Source organism: Plectrocnemia conspersa, unplaced genomic scaffold (genome assembly GCF_051122295.1).
Source record: "Plectrocnemia conspersa isolate PC_06_02 unplaced genomic scaffold, ASM5112229v1 ptg000014l, whole genome shotgun sequence".
Lineage (NCBI taxonomy): Eukaryota > Metazoa > Arthropoda > Insecta > Trichoptera > Polycentropodidae > Plectrocnemia > Plectrocnemia conspersa.
The window spans coordinates 5,458,075-5,484,194 of record NW_028277178.1 but is presented as its reverse complement, the minus strand read 5'-3'; the positions used below and the strand labels follow the sequence as shown (position 1 = coordinate 5,484,194).

General features: G+C 31.6%; 1 protein-coding gene across 6 annotated transcripts in view; it reads left to right on the top strand.

The window, feature by feature from the left end:
* Positions 1–26,120, top strand: part of Lar (tyrosine-protein phosphatase Lar) — a 401,284-nt gene that overhangs the window by 301,058 nt on the left and 74,106 nt on the right. For all 6 annotated transcript variants that reach the window (XM_088204753.1, XM_088204750.1, XM_088204754.1 and 3 more), the window contains exon 6: positions 20,541–20,735. In XM_088204753.1, coding sequence (XP_088060879.1) covers positions 20,541–20,735 — 195 coding nt within the window. The remainder of the gene's footprint in view (positions 1–20,540; positions 20,736–26,120) is intronic.

The following is a 26,120-nucleotide window of genomic DNA, read 5'->3' as shown; positions in this document are numbered from 1 at the left end:
TTCTGCAAGTTTCATATTAAAATCATTAATTTGCATTCATTTAAAACCATTTAATTTCAAAACACTGTAGACTAATACTACTGGATAATTAATTATTTTAATTATGTGTCTAGGCTTATATATTTTGCCAAACTAGTCAAGTAACGAGTTTACGTTATGCATGGACTCCACTTCATTTTATACCGATGTGCTGTCTTTCTCTAAAATTTTTTTAATCGAGAAAAAAATAGGTTTAGTTTCTACATCTCGCTTTAAAAAAAATTTTCTTTTAAAGATTTTTTTTTGTAAATAGATTCAACGATATATGTTACTGTTTTTCGATATATGGCTATTTTATAGCCTTTGCTTTGATTATTTTACAATCTTAACGAGTATAAAAATAAAAGCATTCATAGAATAAAAATATAATTAATAAATAGAATATTATAGAATAAAAATAAAAGAGGTGAAAGAAAAAAGTATGTTATAATTATTTTATATTTCTCAATTATAATTTTGGATATTATTTATGTATCAAACTTGCGATAAACTTGTTTTGCCGGACTCTAGCTAGAATGTAGCGTGGTGATTAAAATATATAACAAGGCTTTTCAGATATGAGCGTATTATGCTGAAATATTCAGAGGCTTAGTCTATGTTAAACCATTGTAACATACCGTATCGAAAGCTTTTTCAATTTCTAACGGCAATAATCCAGTGTTTATAGTGTAGAGAATGGCGCATATACTTTTTTATACAAGATAAATTAATATTTTAATAGATCAAATCAATTAAAAAAAATATTATTGGTTTGATAGGCTCTCCTGTATAATGTACATATACCTATATAGCCCAAGGTTTGTTCGTTTTCCATTAGCTTCAAAAGCCATGCGGGACCGTGCGAGTGATCAATAATTGAATTTTCCTCTCCAATTTCATATCTAAGTCGATATAGGCACACGAGTGTTTCAAATAAACACGAATAAAACCATTATTTATTTTTACTGCCAACAAATCATTGCTAAAAATCTGTAAAAATGTTCCATTTGTAACAAATTTACTTTGTTTTTCCAACGCTTCCCAGCCGTTGACATATAGTCGGACGCATCCATTTTGGCATCCCCTTTTACGCGGTCAGCAGTCAGCAGAGTGCATGTCGGATCGGTGAGTAATTGATATACGAGTCGGCTGGACTCTAGAGTCCAACCAGTGTCCATTATTCACAGTTGAAATGATATACAGAAGCCGGCAGGTGTATGCCTTTGTGTCACGAGTATCGCAGCTTCTTTCTGGCTTTGCCTCACTTCCTGTGGATTTTAATCCAGAAGTTATATACAACTGAAAATAATTCGAAATAATGGTGCAAAGTATATTAAGAGAAATGTTGAATTAAATTATAAATGATGATGCTTTTTACGGTCCCACACTTAACCCTTTTATAATTAAATAAAGTCATCACATTGTACCAAAAAATATTTTAAATTTATAATTTAATTTATTTAAATGATCGAAAATTGAATATGTGTTAAAAAATCTGCATAAACACTTAATTGCGGATATTTGTTTTTTTTGTCACTATTTTTTATTTTATTTTAAATCTAAATTAATTTAATGAAATATTATTTTATATATTTTACGCGTGGATATATATGATATTTTTAATTGTTCGATTACGGTTGTTGAATTATAAATATCATCGTCGATTATTCAATTATACGTACAGTTATGCTATGTAGCGAATATACGGGACTCGACAATACTCTTGAAGCCCTTCTAATTAAATTTCTCCTTGACCTCACCTTTCATATCTAAAGTTTCCGACGTCATGCGGATGGCAAGGTAATGCGATTTTGAGAAATTTAAAATTTTGTAAATAGTTAAAAAGCGTCATCTCGGTTCGATTCATATAGTTTCAAGTCCAAACACTGCGTCGAGATCGCAACGAGTTAATTCCTATCACACAGTTGCAAGCATCTTCTATCGCTTGGGATAAATGTTGTAATGTAGAGCAGAAGTGTTACCATACCAAATACAACATAAATATGTAAGGTTTTTTTGACTCATATGTAATCATAAAAAAATAAGAGTCGTCATCAATGAGGAAACGACTATGAAAAGATTTTTTTCTGATCGTATACATTCACCATCCTTTCTATGAGGACCGATTCACCTGTGTTGCGTTGTCCGGTCGTAATCTAAACGTCATTACCCGCGGCTTTTTCTACGACCCCCTGAGCAAACACAGCGCTAAGTGCTCATTCGGTCCATTACAAAAATAGCGCGCACGCCGATCGTTCTCACGACGCTGAGATTAACGGCGGGCGATCTTCGAAAACTCGAGAGAAGAGAATCTCGTTTCGTATAAAATCTTAACGACATCCACCCCCCACCACCGCCGCTTTCGGGCTTTTATTATTCGCAGGTTCCGCTCGTTCGTTGTCTTGCTTCATTACGGCGAAATTGGTCCATTACTGTTTCGTTTCTTTTATTTTCCGGAGAGTAACGCGGCGAGAGCAATTCGGCCGTAATTAATTTGCCGCACGATACGACGCAACGCTGAGCATTAAAATAAAAAGGATTTTATATCGGCTCTCGAACGGGTCATTGCGAGTGGTAGGGGAGCGCATTTTTTCATGATTTGGCCCACGTCCGGGAGGATATCCGGAAAAGCGGCCATATTTCCCCATTAGTACCGGAAAAACGCTCGGGCCGCTTTCGCGCTTGCGAAATATCGTTTTCGTGTAGCGGCCGACGCGTTCATTAATACTTATATGCATCTTACATAAATCTGGGGGAATTCTTCAAGTAGGGGAAAGTGTATTAAGGCATACTCAATGCGATTTTTTATATAGAAAAATACTTAAATAATAGATTATTTTTATTGCATATATTTCATAAAAAATCATTGAGTGACTATTGTGATGGTAAAAGTAAGGCGAATTGAGTACTAAAACCACTTGAATTTAAAATTAAAATATCGCTGTGAAGCATTGTGACTATGGAATCAAACTTATGCCTTTAAATGAGCTAGTTAGAATCGTTGTTTAATCACAGTTTTGAACAATGCCTTTACAACTAACTTCGTTTCATTGCATTGTTTGGTACAATAAAAATGATCAGCGGCATAATTAAACTAAATATATAAAATTTCTACTATTTTGATAAAGAGTAACTCAACTCTTACAAGTTTAATGTATTAAACACAGGATTCAGTATTAACCTTCCTATCCCTAAGCGTGATACATTTAAACCCCAAGAGTCTTATTATTTGCAATATTCGTCAAATATTATTAATATCTAGCTGATATATGCAATATACCCCAATGAAAATTGACTTAATAAATTTATTATTATATTTATTTTCACTTAATTTACACTCAAATTTTACTGAGGTTACTTTAACCCCATTCCAGGCTTTGATCCCATTTTCAAATATATGTGATATTTTAAAGGTTATTGTTTAATTTATTTATATCGTATTTTTTACGTATAATTTTAATTGTTTTTAAATTAAAAATCACTAATTAAAATATTTTTACTGTCTAAGTAATACGCCATAGAATACGATTTTATTTTTTTTTGCCACTAAAATATTTTTATAAGAATGATTTAAATGTTATGTTTATTTTTCTGCGTGGCGCAGAGATTTAAACTAGACGCACAATATGTTGTTGCTGTTGTAAGGTAATGTGAATTTTAATTCAGTAAAATGTGTTTTTTTCGGAATTTTCTTAAGTAGTAAAATAAAAAGAATAGAACATCGTACAGATCAAATACTTACATTGAAAGGTTTATTGATCATGTATAAATTTAAACATAGGAGATTAGTATTGAATTACTACCACCAAAAAATCATCGATTTAATTCACGATATAGTAATAGCTAAATCAACAGCAAATCAAACTTATAAAAAATCTCTAATAGTCTTAAAAAAATTTGAACAATAAGATTATGACGTTGATATTTTTGTGGAAAGATAAGATTGATGAGACGTGAGTTTATAATTATCAGCTTTAATCATTGTATCCAATAAAAAGCAGTGAGACCCGAAAGACATATTGCTGGTGGATTTTAATCCTAAAAATCACACACAATTATATTCTTACTATAAATAAAAAAAAGCGACTTTAAACGCTAACAATAGATACATATGCTGGTCCATCAAAATAACGCTCCAAAACACATTAGTATTTAAAATAGATGAAATGCATCAGTGTGACTTTAAATTCTTACCTCATTCTTCTTGTTCGCCAAAACTAGTTTCATCAAACTATAAGTAATTTTCTAACTTCAAAAACATTGTACGGAGTATTTACAGAGTGGATCAAAGGTAAATACTACAAAGGATGCTATGCTAAAATGTAGTGAAATAAATAGTAATTAATTTATTCTGTCTGTAGTATATATGCATATAAATTGTTTTTACACAATCCAAATAATGAAAAATTTATATCCAAATACATTATAATTTTTTTAGCAAAAATATAATTTAAGTGATATGCTGCTCTAAAATGTATATAAAAATCAATTTGATATTTGCTTAACGTACTATTTTTCTGAACGATGTGACGTCACAAGTCTATGAATTTCTGATTATTTGAAAATACATGTTCCAGACCATCCGTTTGTAAAGAAATCAGTTATACTGATACTTAGGAGCAAAATTATAAATCAATTACTTAATACATTTTTTCTATCTGAGTTAGTGAAATTATATATATGTATTTGCTAGTGAAAATATAACTTGACTGGTAATATATGATATTTTCACTGTAATACATATATATTATATTATATATAATACAAGCCGCTATTCAGTTAGTTTGTACATTAGGAATGCTACTAAACGCGTTCAAACATCTGCTCCGGAATCGTTACACCACACGCTAGGTGTCCGTAAGAGCAAAATAAATTATCACTTTACAATGTTGCACCATTGAAAATCTCCGTCCATAAAGTCACAGGATCGTTAGGCGTTGGGGTGGGGCTCGGGTCGTACGACGGCAATAATCGCTTAATCGATCGCCGTACGTTTCACGGTAATGATTTGATCGTCCGCCCGAAAGGGTCATTCCGGCATATACGAGGACAAGTTTAGCCCAGGCACTAACCGTTAGCCGCCTCCGCTACAGGCACTTATCTTAAAAGAAGAGGCCACATGTGTCTACGTGGCCCCCGGAGAGGGCACTTTGCTAAGAGGCCGGGCGTGTAGTCCGCCCAACCACCCACCGGGAGAACTATCGATGCCCTGACCCACCCCATCTCGGTTCTTCCGATTCAAGATGGAGTTTTGCATTTGTGCAATTACACGGATGGAGGCGCTTAGCGCGTTTCGGCCGATCTAGGTGTACCTTGTGCGCCGAGTTAAACCATACCTTACGCCGCCTTAATGCTCTCGCTCTTTCTCTTTGTACAATTTCCTTGTGCCTTGTGCAAGATTCGGAAGTATAGATTATATAGATATGTTTTAGAGAAATTTTATTAAATATTTTTGGCGATTAAATTTAATTACATATTTACAACCTTTGTGGTTATATTTTTTACTTTTATACTTTTTTACAGAAGCTCAAGGAACTACTTGGTTTTTTTTTACCCTTAGTTTACGAGCATAATTTATTTTAACACGTGCTTGTATTTCAAAACACTGGTATATCAAAGCAAATTTCTCCATAATAAATAATGAATAATTTAGTTAATTCGTTTTAAAACTCAAAAATATCACATATTTTTGTAATAAAAAAATATTTTTCTTTTTCTGAAACTTTAACTTGGTACTTATTCAACACTTGCTTATGCCTCCTTTTGAGGTTTTGGCGAAAATGTGACATTTCATTATCATTCTAAATTTTGCATTGTTTCCTACATTTTACCGACACCCCTAATCTTATTAAAAATGGGATTTTTCTTAGACTTTTACTCCTTGTCCTTAGATGAGATATTCGGTTGTCAGATCCTACTCATGTTACTCCACTAAATCTTGAATATCATCTTCATTTACTTACAGTTCCATGTTTTTTCTCAATGACACAATTTGATCGACAATAGGCAGCTTTGATTTATGAGCAAAACCGTCAACATAATTAGGCCGTAATTTTTCCAAGCAAAATTAAAGGTTGTCTTGGAAACCTTGCCCCATGGTTTGTTGATGATCTTAATGCCTGCACTACTCTCTCTGGAAGTTGTCCAAACCGAAGTTATAACTGAAGTCGGCCGAGACCTACGACTTCGAGTAAGCGACCACACTGCCACAAATTGCATATGCCGTCCGGACGGCGGCCGTGAATGACGTCCGGACGGCGGCTTCTGTCACTTACAGCTGGCGTATTTGGCGCGATCGATAAATGTACTAAATAATCGCAATTTTTAAATTGTCATTTTATTAAGTTTGTGTGGGCACTCACCAATACAATATCAGTGAAAACTTTTCGGTCGTAAATATTCAATTTACGCAAAATCCTTGTCGGTTTTGCAAAATGCCATAAGGCATAAAAATGATACTTCAGAATACGAACACCACATCTGTGACTATCCTAGAATTTGTCGTACCGCATACTGAAATTGAACCGAAAGGGGAAGTGTCTCACCGCTCGTGCTCGAAAAAGCAGCTCCGACTTTCGTTCCTTTGACTTCGGTCCGTTTGCCGACAATATTCGGAAGCGCTCGAAGCTGGCCAAGTCAACTGTATTACCCCCACTTGACCTCCCGTTCTCGATAACTTCGGACTACTTCCGAGAGATTTTAGAGCGGGCAGAACCAAACTCGACCGAAGTAACCCACTATATTCTCCGTCCTTGGCCATCCTTGGCCAACTTCCAGAAAGTCTAGTGCAGGCATAAGGCAGCTCATGATGTGAAAATGATTTTTATAGAAGTCTGAGGATAAGATTTTTTTCCTTGATCACTTCAAAGCATCACTAAAATAGTAATCTTTTGCTATTTAGTTTCTGATCTATGGACTGAAGTCCTGAAGTTGTGTTGGGGTAGGGGAACTCGATCTTAATGAACTCGAATTCCTTCACTAAGTCATTTTTATGATCTAAATGATAAAAAGATGCATGTTTTCAATGATATTGTCAAGAAAAATCATCATGAGAGAAAGTGACCCAATAGGTACTGTTACTGCTAGTATTGCAAGAAATCACTAGCTTAGCAAATTAAAATTGATTATTTTCTTTCGCTGTTATTGCAAAGCACTCGTAAATCAATGTACTCGTAATTCGAGGTTCCATTGTATTTTAATTTCGTTTTGTAGTATTTTCAGATTATTTATTTATGCAAAAAATGTTTTTAATCAATTATGTATGGACCTTCTCACATTTTTCTGATTGCTAAAAAAATACTGATTTAGGCAAGAGTTCAAGTCTGGTAAATTTACCACATTAAGAGAATTACAAAGTTGTGAATAAATCAAACAACAGTTATTATTTTCGATATTATTAGACATTTATATTATTCTGCTAACTCATATTTATTATTTTAGGCTTTGAAAATTACATATATTTTTATTTATTATATTTATTTTTGAAATATAGAATTCACAAGTAAATTACATTTTAAATTCATGAATGCAGTGAAAGATTATGAATTTCTATCTATATAAAACCTAAACCAGTAAAATGACAGAAAAAAATAATAAAAAATAATTAATTTTACGTTTACAAAAATATTAAATTTTCAATATATTGAAAATGCACTAGTATACTAGAGCACAAATTTATATGCTTTTTTCACTAAAACATATTTCTTAAATATTATTACAGCTCAGTTGTAAGCTTTGATTTTTTGTGTTTTATATGTGATCAAAGTTACTATTTTTATTTTATAATTTTATAAAGGTACAATAAAAGTTTTATTATTGCATCTTTTTAGTACAATAATATATTAAAGCAATATTTTTTATTTATAGCCATTAAAATTAAAAGAAAACGATAAAAATAACAATAATAACTACAAAATATTAAAACTGTTAAAACTATTTTAATAAAAAAATAATTTGCGGCTCAAAACTTAGCAGTATATATAAAATTTTAACTTTAATAAAAATACATTTAAAAAACTTTTTAGGTGTATAGAAATTAATGCATTTTTAAAAAAATAAAATTAACATGTATAGAACATTGTATTGTATATGTATAGCAAAAATCTTGCCATATAATGTTATTTACCTATTTATTAAAGCCTGATTAATTTAAAACTTTCTACTAACTGGCATATTTCAAGGTGTCCTAAAATAAACTCTAAATTAAAAAAAAAAAAAAGGTATCATAATATATGTATGTTACGTTTATCCCTCTGATTCAACTTTTGATAGACCATCCAGAGTTTCCCCATTTGATATCCATTCACCAGCACTTCCGATTTTTACATCCCTGCAGCAATTTATTCAAGTCACTTCTCACCCTCGCAATAAAACCAGAACTCTACCCTCACTCGAATTAATTATTTAATTCATACATACTACGCCAGTCCCATCGAATCTTTTGCGAACGGGCGTTTGTTAATTAACAAACAATCCGCTGAGCTAACCGAACCGATTGTCCGCGGGTGTGTAATTGATTAATAGCCGATTCGACCGATGAGAAACAGCATCCCTTGCAGGTTTCGACGCATCAATCATTCAGACTATGTGTGTGCGAATGAAACATTTCGACTGCGATGCGCCGACCATGTTCCCGTTGTGCTTGCCGTTAAATAACAGTGAACAAGCTTATTTATATAACATAATATACAATACGTAGATATTGTTTGTAGTTGAGATAATATTGGTTACATTTAAACAAAAAATACTATCAATTAGGATAACCCTAAAAAATTGCGCTGCGACAACTGCAGCTTTCTTAAAATATTTTATTTTCTTGCAGCTTATATCAAATTTTACGCTTTTTCAGTGTTGTGTTTTTATGACTAAAAAAATGAGCTGCAGTTAATGCTACCTATTTAATTTAAATTCAGATAGTCAACAAAAAAGGACGTACATATGTACTACACTTTGCTGCATCCCTTATTATTAAATTAAATTTCTTTGTTTGAGGTTTTAATATTTTGAGGAAAATTTTGATGCATTAGTAGTTTGTTTAAAACGTTCACAGTTCATAAAAAAATATCATGGAAAAACACTGCTTCAGCGTAATTTATACCAGCGCACTAAGCGAAGCGACGTTCGAACGATACACCTCAGGTACTGAATATTTTCTCGTGTCACTTTATTTATTGGCATAATAAAATATGGAATATATGGCTCCAGAGCGCGAGTAACTCTAGACGTCCGTTCAGGGTGTAATACTCGATAAATTTAAAATGCGCACCGTGTATCGATCACAATTTCTGAAAAAACGTATACTTGTATTCTTTATTGTACGTTTTATGAAGCATAAGTTTGCAAAACGGTCTTATTATTCAGAGACAAATGACTTTTCACACGCCGCGTAATATGTTGAAGCCATCCAGTAACAAACCAATGTTATTATTATATGAACAATAACTTTAATAGCATGAAAAAAATGTAGTGTGTGCAAATAAAATGAACAAAACATCTTGATCTAGCTTTTCTTTCCAATTGCTCGATCGAGAAGTATCGACTTTTCTATCCTTATTAGAAATTAGAAGAATATTATTTGATTATTTTCTGTTCATTACTGTTCGTGCTTAACCCTTTAAACGCCAGAAACTTTTTAGTGAGTCACCCTTTATTTGTTTCTAAAAATAAATATAAAATTCTTGATTTACTAATAAATGAAGCTAGTACAAGAATATTTAATAATTAAAAAAATAAAATTTGTAAATAATAATTTGTGAATGACGCACCGGTGAGTCACTAGCATTGAAGTGGTTCAATAAATCGAGTCAAGAGAATATATATTTGAACCAAGTCATGAGACAGAAGTTTTGAATTAAGGTCGATAATTGTTAGCTTCTGTTAGGTTTATTTATAATCATACAGTGCGTTCTGGTTTCACGTATATTTTAATTTCTCGAGAAATGAGAATTCCACATTTTCACCTTTCAATTTTCTTAAGAATTATTCTCGAAAAATTGTATAATTTAAAAAAATATGTAATATATCTTAATATTATTAATAAACAGAGAACTAAATGATCGTTGTAGAGAACAAACTTCAATAGCATGAAGATTTGTTATAATGGACGCTAATAATGTATCTATCTACTTCGATTGATTACACAGCGTCATCTATTTCTACCTTACATTTTTTTTATATTTCTAACAAGATAATATAAACAATATCAAAAACTCCTTGGATTATTGCAAAAATGATATTTATGTTTACTGACAAGCAAATTATACGGCGTAATTTTATGGAAAGCCCCCTTACATTTTCGCAATCTGCTGAGTATTACGCGAAGTGGTGTTTTTTAACTGATTATTAATGCAGTTCTTAGATTACCAAAATATAAACAAGGCCAATTAGAGTAGTTGAGATAATCGTAAATATTTTTTTCTATTCAAATACGTCTGATTAAAAGCCGTCAATAAAAAAATGCAGCGTTAGTTAAACATTTAAAATGTTGGTACAAATTCAATTTTCAAAAAAATCAGCTAAAATATTTTTTTGAGAAATTAAAATTTTTATTAATAAATAATTCTCGAAAAACCCACTAGTTACAGGGAATTAATTGTCCCAATTCGTCCTTAAAATACTTTAATAAATTTACTATATATTATATTACATATGCTATATTATTATTAGCCTGTTTTTTAAATACATTAGACACTGTTTTATTCCCTGGCTTAAGTTTTAATTATTATATTATATATGTAGGATAATATTGTCACAATTTAATGTAATATGATATGTAGAATCTTAAATAATTTTATTTTATTATTTACTTTCTTGTTTATTATTTAATTAGTTATATACTTATTATTTTAATTTAATAATTAATAAATTATTTAATTTAGAATATTTACTTAAAAAAATAATATGTTTTTCAATTAATTTATTTAAAAATAATTTAGTTTTATTTATTTGTCTACAATTGATTCTTTTCTCGTTAGTTAACTAAATAAATTAAATTATATGACATGCTTGTACTATTTAATTATTATAAAATTATTGAATACAAAATATTAAATAAATCAGTATACATAATATTAACTTGAAACTTCTTAAGAAACTAGAATATGTACATTTTTGCATTATACATTATTTTCATTAGGAAATAATTTACTATTTTTTTATGTTGTTCTTAATCTAATTTTTTGATAAATCTTTAACTGCAATTATATTTTCTTCATATATCATCATTGCATATTTTATAAAATACTACTGATGCAATGATGCAGTAGCAACTTTATAAATGATTTCACTTATTCAAGTATCATGCTGTTGTTAAGAAAAGTTCAGTATATTTAACGACATAGCTAATATTTTACATTAAACTCAAAGCAAAACATTTTTTTAGTTTTTTAGAACAATTTCAACACTGACAACTAAAATTTTTTCAAAACAATGATACAAATAAAATTGAATAATAATACATATATTTAATTATAATTTTTACAAAATTAAATAATCATAAAAATTCAGGTAAAATAAAAAAATGATTAAAAAAAAAAAATATTTTTAAGTATAACAACTTTAACAATTGCGGCGTCATCGCAAATGTTTATTCAAAAGAAATTCAACCCTAGTTTATATATAAAAAAAAAATTTAAGGTGTGGCATATTAAAGTAAAAACCATTAGTTAATTTAACCCAACTAAGTATTACATATTTTGCAAGAGAAAAATTTGGAAATTAATCCTTTGAATCTAACGCATGGCGTATATTGTATGCTATTTTCTGCGTTACTCTTTCATGTATTATTTGACCTATAATATACCACTTCGACTTTTTATTTAAATATTCTACCCTTTAAACCCTGATTAAATCTAAATAAAAATATTTCTCTCTTTTTTGCTGCTATTTACTTTTGGTATGTTTGGTGTACCGGTAAATTAACTATATATGTATATGCAATTTTTATTTAAGTCAAAACCTAAAATTTATCTATTAGCAATTTTAAAGAGTATATAACTATGAGCAAAAAAGCTAAAAAAAATACTCCTGAAAAACTATAAAAAAAAATTCTTAATCGTGGATATCTTGTGATAATTTTTACTACACAATTTTAGTTTGTTTGCCTTTTATTAACGCCATTGACACACATAATATAATCAAAGTGATTAATTTTAACAGTAGTTTTCCTTTTTCGATAGAAGGAATGGATTATTTTTATGAATTGGGATGTTTTTTTTAATCTGAGTTATTAATTATTGTGTACGCGTTTCTGAAGGCCATAATTTTTTACTGTTTATGCGTCCGTCTCTCGCGATAGCCCAGGTAGGAGGTCGTGCTTAGCCTAGACCTGCGCAGACTATGTGCTTTAAATTTTGTTCTCTTATGTGACACTGATTCAAGCGGAAGCCCTATTAAGCATTGTATTTTTACTATCTGTATATCTATATAATAATTTTTTTAAATGTAAAATCTATTGTATAATCTATATAAAAAATACCGACTACTCCCGCTAAGAACGAAACTATAATTTTAATTGAAACTGCTCATTTTTTATAAAATAATGTGATAATGAATATGTAGGCATTAAAATATATTCTTTAAACAGACAATTTGCCTAATTTATGTGTTTGTTCTCGATTTTATTTCATTGCCCTTAATGAACACGGCTTTTTCCCGAGCGCTTAAAATTGCGCGTAATCGGCGCCGGTTTAATTACACATTTTGCAATTACGCCCTCGAAATTCGCGCGCCGGGGCCTTCGAAATTGCCGAAGGCGTCGCTTCTTCAGGGGCCCACCAGCCGACGAAGGGACTCCTTCCAGCCGAATTAATTCCCCCATGGAATATGCACAAACACTCCTGAGCCCTGTATCAACTGATGTTTCTGTTTGTTTACTTCGAAACCGGGAAACGCTTTCATTTGCGAACATTTATTTCCTCTTCGCATATATCATTCTCACACGAACTGTTTCAATAACTATACAAAAAAAATAATTAAAATTGTTAAATACAAATAATAAATCTTAGGACGAAGACATAAAGAGGCAGTAAAGCGTTTGCTGCGACGATATATAAATTACACATGATGTGCAACACGACGTTTCTCACCGGACGTTGTAACGTGACAGTCGTATGTTTGAATAAATCGACCCTGTATACAAATGTCTCAAAAGCATCAGCGATAATATACCATTGGTTTTTGTTATGTATATGTTACAGTGAATGTTACAGTATATGTTACAGTTATATTTTCACTGGTGTACATATAATTTCTTTTAATGTTTCAGTTAAATCGTATAAGCATACTACATTTTTACTAGTGAAAATATAATTTAACTAAAATTAAATACTGCTCTAAGATGTCTATGAAACGTCCACTTATTGTTTAGACTGAAACCAAACCAGGAATTAACCTAAAGAAAGTTGAAAAACCAGTTAGTTTTAAAAGTTGGGTTTGAGTTCAACAGCTAATAGATGTTTCACAACTTTCCAATTGAGTCTCAACTACAGTTTAAAGAAGCATGTAATTTCATTAGCACCTGTCAGATATATTTTCTCAAGTAGAAATATATTTAAGTTGTATGTAAATCTATAGTTAGTTTAATAACTATCATTGGGTCAAGTTGTGTTTGTTATATTCGCTTAGGTTAGGTTTGGGTTTAAATATCAAATGAAAGTTTCGCAATTTTTAAATTGAGTTTAAACGACAGTTTAAAGGCTTCAGCATATACTATTTCACTGGTGCTTATTAGCAGGCTTGGCGGGAAGGAAGAGGGAGGGTACAAAATCTCGGAGCCCCTTCTCCTTGAGGGACCCGACTCTGGAAAAAATCAAGAATATATTTATAAAAAAAGTAAAATTCGACCTCAAATAATAAATTAGTTGTTTGAGATGTACATATATACTGATGTATTTCAGGTATTCCTTTAGCTTTTTTTTTATACATATACAAGAAAAAAAGAGCGGAACATTGCCTTCAAAAGCACTCACTTTCTAGATAGTACTTTTACAATAAAGATTAATATTCAAAGGGACAGATTGTTTTGACGCGGCTCCGTTTGTGTTAAAACTTGTTTGCAAATTATTGTTGATTTTATTGCTTTTTTAACGTTAAAATAATATTACACAAGAGAGTAAATATTCAACGAATGTTAGTTAGTAACAATAAATTTATCCCGAAAATGATTTTTAAAATATGTCATTTCAGTAATATCATATCGGAATGCATTTTCACCTGTAGATATATATTTTTACCACTAAAAATATAAATTATCTGGCTGATGCTAGTAAAATTATATGATTTAAACTTTACTATATGTAGTAATAAATATATTTACATACTTATCATATGAATGTGTATATTTTGGTCAAATTTCACTAGTCAAGTACAAATACATTTTCACCAGTATATATTTCTACTAGCGAAAATAGAATTTAAATGTTAGGTTGTTTTAAAATGTACATGAACCTTAATTAGACAGTTGCGAAACGTTCATTTGCTGTTCAAACCCAAACCTAACCTAATGAAGGTTCTAAAACTAATTATAATTTTAGAACTTTTGTTAGGTTAAGTCCAAAATACTCATCTCTCAGGGAAAAATAAGCGGAAAAGTTAGTATCACATCTCACATATTGCTCCATAGTTTGTCTGCATTTCAATAGTACACTATATTTTTAAAATATGATAGCTATCCTTACCCATATAACTATATGGAAACACTGAACAGCAAAGAAAACACGACTAATTATCAGATAAATATTATAAGTAGATATTTTTAATAATTTTTATGGCTCAATAAAATATTCCATATAAAATATATCGCAATGGTGGCTAATTTTTATATTTATCTGTAGCATAGAAAGGGTTAACTCGTACCTATTATTATTTATTCAAGAAATTATAATACGATGTTAAAAAATACATCAAGTGCCATATTTGTCATAAGGCCCGGAATCATGGTTATACTGGTATTGGTATTACCTTATTTATTATCAAATATTTAGTATGTATATAATTTTTAGATGCTCAAAATGTATTCAAGGTAATTCTTATAAATTGATCAAGGTTGCTTATTATTATCCTCGTTATTTTAGTCAGGAGATTTCTTCGAAATATCGATAAGAAAAAAAAACAAGCTTCTCATGTTACAATAAATTTATCACACCATTTTCTAGAACACTATTTTAGTAAATAGCTTACCGTAGCCTTTCCACCGTATATTTATTTACCTTGGTGTATCGTATTGTGTGTAGTGTGTATGCAAGCGGTTGCGTTTGTCGTCGTGCCAATTTTCATAAAATAACACGATCCACACATTAAGTTAATGTATGTTACAATTATTATGGTACCTGACGGTGTGGCCCTGGGTGGTGTGACACTTTCGAGTATATTATAGTTGGCACGTGATCTTCGACCCGTTTCAGCGAACGAGGACCTTCCTACAGTTACTTGCTTTCTTCCGTCCTTCCTTCCTTCTGTGGCGCACACACTCGACACTATTACTTAGCTGAACCTCCTGAGGGACCGTTCTTATTAATATTTAGTGGTGTGCTTCGACTAAATGGAGACTTATGGTCAGTGTCGCTTCGGCTGACCAGTGGACAAAATCTAACATGGTCTATGGATAACTAACTATAAGGATTCTTTATACTACCTTAACTCTCACATACACTGCCGCTTAAGACCAAAGATTTTTTACTATTAATCAAGATTGAAAAAAGTAAGATAATATACATTTTTAAATGTACAACAAAAATACTAATTTTATCTTTATATATACATATATTTAAAGAAATGTTTTGACCGTCTCTTTGTCAAAAATACTACCCTTATTTGTTTAACCTTTACATGCTCTGACTAACCTATGTATACGGTCAACATTTTCCAAACATAGCCACAATGTTTTTAATGAGTTAATTATGCGTTGGCGTACTTTTAGTTCTAGTTTAACCCACATATGTATGTACTTATTTATATGAACATACCGACTCGTTTGTGGTATTTTTAAGTTTTACAACAGTGTTACACTATATTGATCTTAAATTATTTATAAATTAAATTTATTTATCTTCACTCTCATTCCAATAATTATAAGTAAAATTAAAAATGTTGGTAATAAAATAATATTTATATATAATTGTATTATTGATTATATAAATCGGTCATATGCGTTAAAACTGTTAAAATAGTTTACGACTTAAATGTATGTAAAGATATTGCATTAGTTTAATATATAATATAAATAATGGGTGTGTCGGAAACTTGTTTATGTCTTAAAAGAGCGATTGAATAATTAGACATTGTTCAACTGTAAGATTTTACCCTTTATATTCTCTCTCTATGCGGTTTATTTTTTAAATTCCCGCTGAAGGTCCGAAAGAGTCGCAATTAAACCCTTGCTATGTTTTGCTGTTTTTTTTATATATATCGGTTTGGAGCAATTTGAGGTTGCGGTGCCTATCTACCTTTCGGAATGGATGTAGATCCTAGTCGGTTAGCTGAAGACCGACCCCTTCTACCCTGCGTACATAGAACGACCCTCGTATTACGGAGTAATAGGAATATATGGGGTGGAAAATAATTTGGCCGAAAATGATCGGAAAAGAAATCAGATATAAAAAAAACGAAATGGGCGCATTTTACTCGACGTCGTCGTAACGAAATTCGATTGATTTCGCTTAGTTTTCAAAGTGGGTATTTACTAAGATTTAAATGAAATGAGTCATAACGTTTTTAGAGCTTATGGAATTTTCCTCCGAAGGTTTATTGAAAATATATGTGAATGTACATATGGTTAGATACAACAGTGTGGGTAATAACCTACAATTTAAAGCATATTTTTTTTTTATATCGGTTGTTAGATTTTAAAATATAACAATATTTTTTTTATATAATACAAATATTTTACCATAAAATGGCTTTGAAATGTGCCTTAAAAATAATTTAAATTGACTTGTTATTAATTGTATCATCTCGCTGTTGAATTAGCTTTCTTAAAAAATGCAGTGTTACTCAAATTTTAGTGTAATGTGTTAAATATTTGTGTTAAAAAAGATGAGTTGCCTGTGGAAATTAGATGTTAAACATGGATGTTAGTCAAGAGTTTTTTATGTGAAATTTCACTTGGCTCTTTATTGCTTAAATATAGAAATAGAATTTTCGTAGTTATGTTTAATTATAATTCCATCTAAATTACGACTTTTGTGAGACTGGTTTCTCAACCATTTAAAATAAAACAAAACATATAAATTGTGTAAATATGTGATATCGTTTATCAAAAGACGTGATAATAGAAATTGGTACATCGTTGTTTTGCCGTGCATTTTGCAATTATTTGTAGCAGATAATGGCCGTGTTAATTCCTCGTGATACTCGAGCACTGCGCTCTTTGCCAGGATCAGCTTGAATTAGGATGTTTATTTCTTGTTAGAAATAAGAAAATGCTTGAAATTAATCCCAATCGGTAAAGAGCTGACTCTGGCTCTTTATTTGCTATTTTATCTGTTTATGATAAATTTTTTTGTTGGAAAGATGTGTTTAGTAAATTAAGTATGTTTAATTTTTTAAAGTTAAATAAATTTTGTTGATATAAACTTTTTTTTCTATTTATATTTTTTAACACCGTTCATGATTTGTTAATGATATTTTAATAATCTTTAATCAAAGTCGTTCGTAACAAATATTACTTAAAAGTGACTATATCTTTGTGCTTCATTTGCTATAGAGCTGTGGCTGTTAGTTTATGTAAGTTTTGTAAGTTTATGATCTGATTCTCAAAACATCATTATTTCCTGATTTATGGAAATGCACAAAAGTAACCCCTTTTTATAAAAAGGGTGACAAATTATATATAAAGAATTATAGACCAGTCGCAGTGTTGTCAGCTCCTGCTAAATTATTTGAAATAATTATTCATCAATATCTCTATAATCACTTTTGGAAAGTTTTGTTCGACCAACAGCACGGGTTTCGTTCTGCCCGTTCCACTGTTACTAACTTTCTGTCGTTCACCAAAACGGTGACAACTTCTTTCGATGCGGGAATTCAAGTAGACGTCGTGTATACAGATTTTGGGAAAGCCTTTGACAAAGTTTGTCATAGGTTATTATTAAAAAAATTGTCGAACCTCGGTTGCTCAGATAGTTTGACTCGGTTATTCTCGGGTTATTTAAGCAATCGTAGACAGTTTGTAACCTATGGTGGACGATTGTCAAAATAATATTTTACCCCTTCGGGGGTTCCTCAAGGATCCAATCTGGGACCTCTGCTTTTTGTGTTATTTATTAATGACATAAATACAGCAATTAAAAATTCAATTTTTCTCCTGTACGCAGATGATTTAAAATTATATAAATACATTCGATCTGTTATGGACTCCTCTCTACAAAGTGATTTAGACTCTCTGTGAAGATGGGCTTCCGTTAACCGTCTGCCCTTTATTGTGTCATTGTCTCAGCAGCTTATCAGCTTATTTCTACCATCTCGGTGGTAACATTTTGACTAGAGAAACTTTCACTAAAGATCTCGGAATCACTTTCGAGAGCAAATGGAGGGTCTCTCTACACATACACGACGCCTGTGATAAATCTTCCAAGATGCTCGGCTTTGTTATGAGGAATGCCTTTTACTTTGACGATCCGTCAGTTATTCGCATCCTCTATGACACCTTAGTTCGTAGCATTCTTGAATCGGGATCTATAATTTGGAATCCCCGAATAGCCAAATATTCCCTTTTAGTGGAAAAAATTCAAAAATGTATTTAAGATACCTTTACAAAAGGACATTTGGTTATTATCCGTACATATATCCCAGCGCCTTTCTTTTAGGAGCGTTGGGATATGATTCGCTGAGCTCTCGCAGAAAGCTGTATGTTGCTAAGCATTTTTTCAAATTACTAAAAGGTGCTGTCGACATTCCAGCTATTCTCGAACATCGGAACATTTTCGAGAATCACGATCGCGACCTCTTTTGATGGCCGTTGGGGCTAGAACATCCGCACTTGCCGACTCGCCTATAGCTGTGGCCCTCCGGCTCCTTAATACGCTGGCACTACATATTGACTTATTTAATGTTAGCTACGAGGATCTGATCCAATTTGTATCATTTAATTTTGATATTTTATAATTTTTTGTTATGTTTAAGTATTGTTATATTTATGTATATATACGTTTTTTTATGTTTTATAAATTTAAAATTTGTTTTGGACCATCGTGGCGCATTGGGGTAACCTGTTAGGCCACGATGGTCTTAATTTAATCTAAAAAAAATAAAAAAATAAAATATTTTACCATTACATCAAGTATATCAAAACCAAATCATAACTATAAGAAGTCGATATATTATAGGGTCGATATATTAAAAATATTATCCGAATGTTGTATCTTTACTTTCTGAATATATAGTATATACAAATCAGATATAAAAAATATTTTCTAGACATGTCTGTATGACGTAAGTCAAAACGCAAAATCATATCAAACAGCCCTTCTAAACGTCAGAACAGTACTTGTCCTTTTCATTTTCTTGTTTTTATCGCCGTCCCTGGCACGCGCCGCCATTGAGAGTTCCGCGCGAATTATGAAATTAAATAGACTTTTGAATTACGCCTCAACTTTACCCTCTTTCGCTGCGCTCGGTTATGGCGTACTGTTTCAAATTCCACCCATCTTGCCCCAGTCGAAACTGTTGAATTATGCAAAAAAGAGTGAGTTTTCGAAATTTATATACACCGACGCGCGGGAAGCGAATTTTGGCCTCCCCGCGAATATCTATTTCATAAATTATACCGCCAAGTGTATATATCTATATATGTGTATATAAGGGGTAATCTCGAGTCGTCGTAAAATAGGGACCTAAATAAAATTCCTAAACGCTTCCGCTGCCCGATCCTGCGTTAATCTTCCGCTGAATGTTTTTTATCGATTTTGGACCCACCCGTCCAGAAATTTTGGTTAATTTGGTCGGATTTATTATATTGAGGCATCTGTAGTATTTTTTAGTCCTTTTAGGCCCAATTTCAAGGGTGGTTTTCTTGGTATTTAATATAAAAAAATCGTTTGTCCTTTACGCTAGTACTTATTTTATCGCAATTAAGTTGTATATAATTCAATACAAGCCATTTAAAAAGTTTACAGCTGCACAAAATTAATTTCGGCAATTACAGTTTTTTTATTTATTATTTTTTAGCTATTAGTTTTTATGGTCTGATATGAATAAAATTTAGTATTAAAATTAATTTTTAGGCGTAGATAATGCAGCAGTACGTCAACGAATTAATTATTAAAAATAATATTAGTTACGTTTGTGTTTGAACAATAAATAGACGTTTTGCAACTGTCAAATTAAGTTTGAATTGCATATAATTTTAAGTGTCTATCAGATAAATTATATTTTCACTACTAGAAATATATATCTATCAATGATATGATTTGATTAAAATGTCAGTGAAAAATATGACTTCACTGGTAATACCCATTTATACGTGACGCTCATCATTGTCGCAAGCAAATAATATATGTCTAATTTATATTCTCCTTTTGTTACAGCCGACAAGGTGCCAAGTGGATTTCCATCCATAGTGCCACCGACGACTACCCAGGTGGTGGAAATTGATCACGCCGTGGTGTTAATGTGCGCCGCCTCCGGCAATCCTACTCCTCGCATCCGCTGGCTAAGGGAATCAATGCCGCTAGACATCCGATCGAATCCTAGATACACCCTGTTAGAAGGAAATATGGCAGGTAAGACGGTTTCGAAGCAATATTTCTTAGTTTTATTAGAACAAATAAATAATGGAATACATGTTTGAGATATGATTAGGTGGATAATGGTCTCTATACCATTTTATTGCCATTAAATCTGGAAATAACACAGTTTTAATAAATGTTTAATAATATTTTTTAACCTTAAAATACGCTAAAATATGCATTAAACAACATATTTATTTGGTGTATTTTTAAAAACAGTCGATTTTATAAAAATGTATAAATTAATAAATACATATATTCAGTAACTTAGATGTCGCTATAAGGTGGTATAGTTGAAATGGCAGATCTTAGAAGTTAGAGAGTCTTTTCTGACGTGTCAAGTTGTATTATTGTCAACTGTGATTTCGGTGAATCAGCTGGGATCTGTCGTGATGCTCTTTAAACGATCTGCTGATGTCTATCGTGACGATGTTCTCTGCTGTTGGGTCAAGTGTCACATATTTTATAATTCTGGTTCGGGACAGCTCTGACGAATCTCAGATGAGGATGTTTGCGAGTCAATTGCAAGCTTCTTGAACACACACACCCGAGATTCACGCCTTAAGAGAAACGGTCCAGATGCCTACTCTGGCGATAGGTAACTAAAGAGGCGAATAACGATAGTTATGTGCGCAATGTAGAATGCTTTTTTGTAGCGTGCGTCCTTTCCAAACAGAGTAGTTTTTTGCTAAGATTGTTTGTGCAACATTTGTAATTTTAAATTCAGTTATTGAGATCTCTTTTCCGTCATATGTGTGGTCTCCCTTTCGAGACGAGTTAATCTCTCGTTTCGTTTTTTTTTTAAACAGTCGTTATTATGATCTTTAAATTGTAACAAATTACACAGATGGTTGAAACACCCACAGCTTCGCGAGATATTACATGAAAAAACAATTAAGAATTGCAATTTTAATTTATTTTATTATCTATCTACCAAATTCTTAAAAATAATTGTCTTAAATTGTTTTAAGCTTTTTTGAAAATAATCTAAAATAGTATGATATAAAATGTTTTTAAATCTTTTAAAGATGTTGTTTACTAATAAAAATAATATTTTTGAGAATATTTTCGACTCACATCACTAATTATGATTATAGGAAAGCTGTGGGAAAATATCATAGTGCTAAATATATTTTTAGTAATATTACAATTATTATATTTTCACGAGTAATGGTATTTTTAAAATTGCTTTTATATTGTTTCTTTAAGCCAAGCAAAGATTTTTTTCTTCTTAAGCCAAGCAAAGCAATTTGTGTATATAGATAAAAAAACATATTTAATTTAAAGTGGTTTTTGTTTGTTGTTAAACAAGCAGCAGTGATTGAAAACTTGTATTTAATAGAGTTTCATTAATGTAATTGTAATTATTTGTCAATTTACAGTCTGATGTATATATAATATAATATCATCCGATTTAATTAAGCATGCCATATGCATATACAATCATAACAAGCAAACGCTTTTATCAGTAATGTATAAATACAGGTTATTCGGAAATTAATTTGTTTTTTTTGTATTGGTCCGTTTGGATAATTAGTCGCGCTTTGCCTATCGTTGTGTCAACCAACATTCGGGGCATCCATTTTAATAATATAAAAACCACCAATTCGCGATGGCAGAATTGAATTTATACCAACCGAAGCTTTCTTACGAAATTGCATTTTAAAGTTTGTTACCCTACGGGTGTGACTTTGCAGCCAGTAAGACGCATGTGTAATCTAGTGAGAATTTTATTAGATTATATTACATATTGCGACAGACTATAATGGGTGAGATGTTTTCCCCGAACAGTGGTGGAAAAACTGGCGCAGGGATGTTTTCCGTGAAAGATCTGGTTGGTGTGGCCACGACGGTATTGCGGAGGTTGATCTCTCTCCGTAGTAGTGCTTGTATGGTGGGTTTGATCGCTCTCTGATTCGAGCGTATGTTGTCCGCGGGCGGGCGTCTGCTGGTCTCTTCGAGTGTCTGCCAGATTCTGCCATGTGACTGCCTTTTCCTCATTGGAGTCCAGGCTTTAGTTTTCAGGGCTGTAAAGCTTGCTCACCAATCACCATCATGCAGCAATCATCCAGCCAATCATTGCACTCGCTTCTTATAACAACGAAATAAGTATACGCCTTTAGAAAGTGACATTTGCTTGATAGGTATCTCTGAAGTTGAATTGTGTAACGGGAATTTTGTGGCCTCACAATGATATTTGTTTTCCGGTGATTGTTTGTTATTTATGCGGGAACCCCTTAGTTCTAGTCGTTATGAGAGCCTTTGTGTGCGATCGCACTATTGTCTTGTTTATCCTTATTGTTAAATAATCACTTTTGATTAGAGTGTGGTCCTTATAGCATGCTATTTGAGTTTATTGCATCTACAGCTACTGCAGCAAATTATGTGATGTATTCGACGACGTATTAAATCTTCGAAAATGCCAGAAATGGTTTAAAAAATCGGATGAGAGATTTCGATTTTAAAAACAGTACTGAACGTAGAAGAACCCAAACTATTCATCAGCTGGCAGAGAAGCTCAGATTTTTGGAATCTACCATTCAGGAGCATATGAAAAAAATCGGGAAGAATTGGAGGCAAGACGTATGGATCCCGCAGGAGCTGAACGACTAGAACAAAGCAGTTTTTAAACCATCAAGTGACCAGTGACTAGAAATGGGTGTTATTTGATAACCGTATGTGCACAATTGTTATTAAAAACCAACGACAAAACCCGAACCGACTGCAACTGTGTATTTTGTGGGTTAGTGTAAGAATCATACACTATGAAATTTTTTAACTTCATCAAACGATTACAGGAATGATGTTTTGTGAGCAGTTTAATGGATCAATTAATAAAAAAACGGCCATTAATTATCAATAGAAAGTGGTTTTACAATACGACAATGCGCGAACATAAAAGTGACAATGGATAAAAAAATAAAGAAATTAGGCTGAAAAGTAAAACTTCTTTCCCTATATTGCTGCTTTCGATTATTACCTTTGGATGGAAAAATAATAATAAAATAAGTGACTTGGAAAAAAGTGTTGCATTATTTTAATTCCAAAACCGGAATTTTTACAATGAAGGGATAAAAAAGTTTAAAGAGAGGTGGCTTAAAGTTTTTTAACGAAAGCAATTATTTTTTTTGGTAATTTATCAAGAATAAAAAAACAGCATTTTATTGTTTTATTTCCAACATTAGTTTCATTAATTATAATTTAATAACACACTTGATTTACGAAAAACTAATTAATGATACGTATGGATTGAAGTGAAATCAAAATATTTCATATTGCTTTTACACGTGTTTATTTTAGAAATTGTTAATTCAATTTTAATTATGGCTTATTCAATATTATTTCAAGAAATACATAGGGTATTAAATTTAAAATTAAATCGAGCAATTTTAGATAAGCAACAAGTGGTACTAATTCATCTAGTGGATACCGAACATAATAAAGAATTATACACTTTACTTGAAATATAAATAAAAAGTCTCATAAATTACATTGTAAAAGTTTTGTAATAACGGATTTGATGTAACAGTAAGTTATGGTTATGAATAAAATTTATTGCATAGATGGCTTTATTCGTTCCAGTTTTTTATATGTACTGAACCTTTGTTAAATAAAAGCAGAATGAACAATTCCTTTATTGCTTAATGTTTATCATTTTCAATACTATATATAAATCGGATAAAGAAACTATGCAATATTTTGTAGATATATATTTTTTATTGTAAGGAAATAAGTAATCCAAAGCTTCTTTCATCATGCGACTTTGTCGGTTTGGATGTAAAATTTTCTTAATTGTATTAATTATTCAAAATTTTACATAAAATTTCATTTCCCGACGTGTTTTCGGCGTCGGAGCGATATTAAATTGCATAAAGGGATTGAAACGATTCATAAAAATTTATAACTCAAATGAAACGAGAGTATAACGTTTAATAGTACTAAATGTAAACGGCGAGGTATGTTTATGGACGGCGTTAATTTGTACCCTATATTATATATAGCGAAATATTCTTGTTATTATATAATATAATACAATATTTTTGGAAGCAATAAACGAATCGACGACGCCGACTTTTATTGCAAAGTTATTACTGAGCGAAATGGCAATAAAAAGTTTTTTTCCTAATCGCTTAATTATAATATTTTATATTGTAAACTTATCAAGATATATATTTGAGTTTACACGTGTTTACCTAATGGTATTGATATATGGGGCGCTGTTGAATACTTGAGACACGAGAGCAATTGATGTAGTATGTACAATAGATAACGAGCTGTTATGCGAATTAATTTGAAGTAATTGTAATTACTAGAGATACAAGATTTATAATAAATTAAAATATCTATTGAAAGCCATGATTGTTTTATATATTAATAATCTAAAAATAACTCAACGTTCACTGAGATCAGATGATTAATGATTTTTTTTAATATTACATATAAATTGCTTTATTTGTAGAAATCTTGTTGTCAAGTGTAATTATCAAAATAAACTCATCCAACATCTTTCATGGGTAGATTGAATGAGGTCGATGGGTGGGTGGGCGCGCAGGTGAAACGTGGCTGATTGTTGAGCAAAAGAAAAGCAATAAAACGGGAGCAAATAAAAATGCTGGGGACTCGTCTGATGCACACAATTGTCAAAGCGGTAATGGCGAGAGTTGGCCGTGGACTTTTTATTTGCGAAGTTTACACGGCCCTCTGCCGGCAGAAGAAACAATAACGTCGTGTACCTGTCTTCCTTATTGGGCGACCCGTCGGGCCGGGGATTAACCTGCGACGACCTGTGGGCAATTTCTCTTCTCTGTGTGTTTTCTTGGCAGAAAGAAAAATACATCAGTGTTTCCTTGGCTGGCGCACTGGTTTCATATTAAAACATCGCGGTTAAAATGGAGTAATTAGAAATCGTTCGTTCGACTGTATATCCGCGTTGAAATAATATCCACACAATTTGGCAATATGTCTACTAAATCTTTCTGAAGTCAACAATGGATATAATGATGATTAAAATACCTTATGAAAAATGTAAGGACGGGACACTTTTAAAACCTCCACTGCAAATACTCTGAAACACATTCCTAATAAATTATAATAAATAAATTGCCATATGTATATCATTGGTAAAGAGAATAAAGAGCAGAGGACCTAAATAAGATACCTGTGGTACTCCAGAATAAGCAAAAGAATCGAAAAAAAAGCATCAATACCACTCAAGAAGGTTTTTTTAATCAAAGGCATTTGTCATTGGCTTCGAAAAGTACGTGAGAACCATGGAATGACGCTGACGAAGACCGCGTTGTTGGTCCTCTTAGCACTAAAAAAATGTGTCTTTATTATATACAAAAAATTCATAAGACCAAAGATTCTTTTGCGCATACA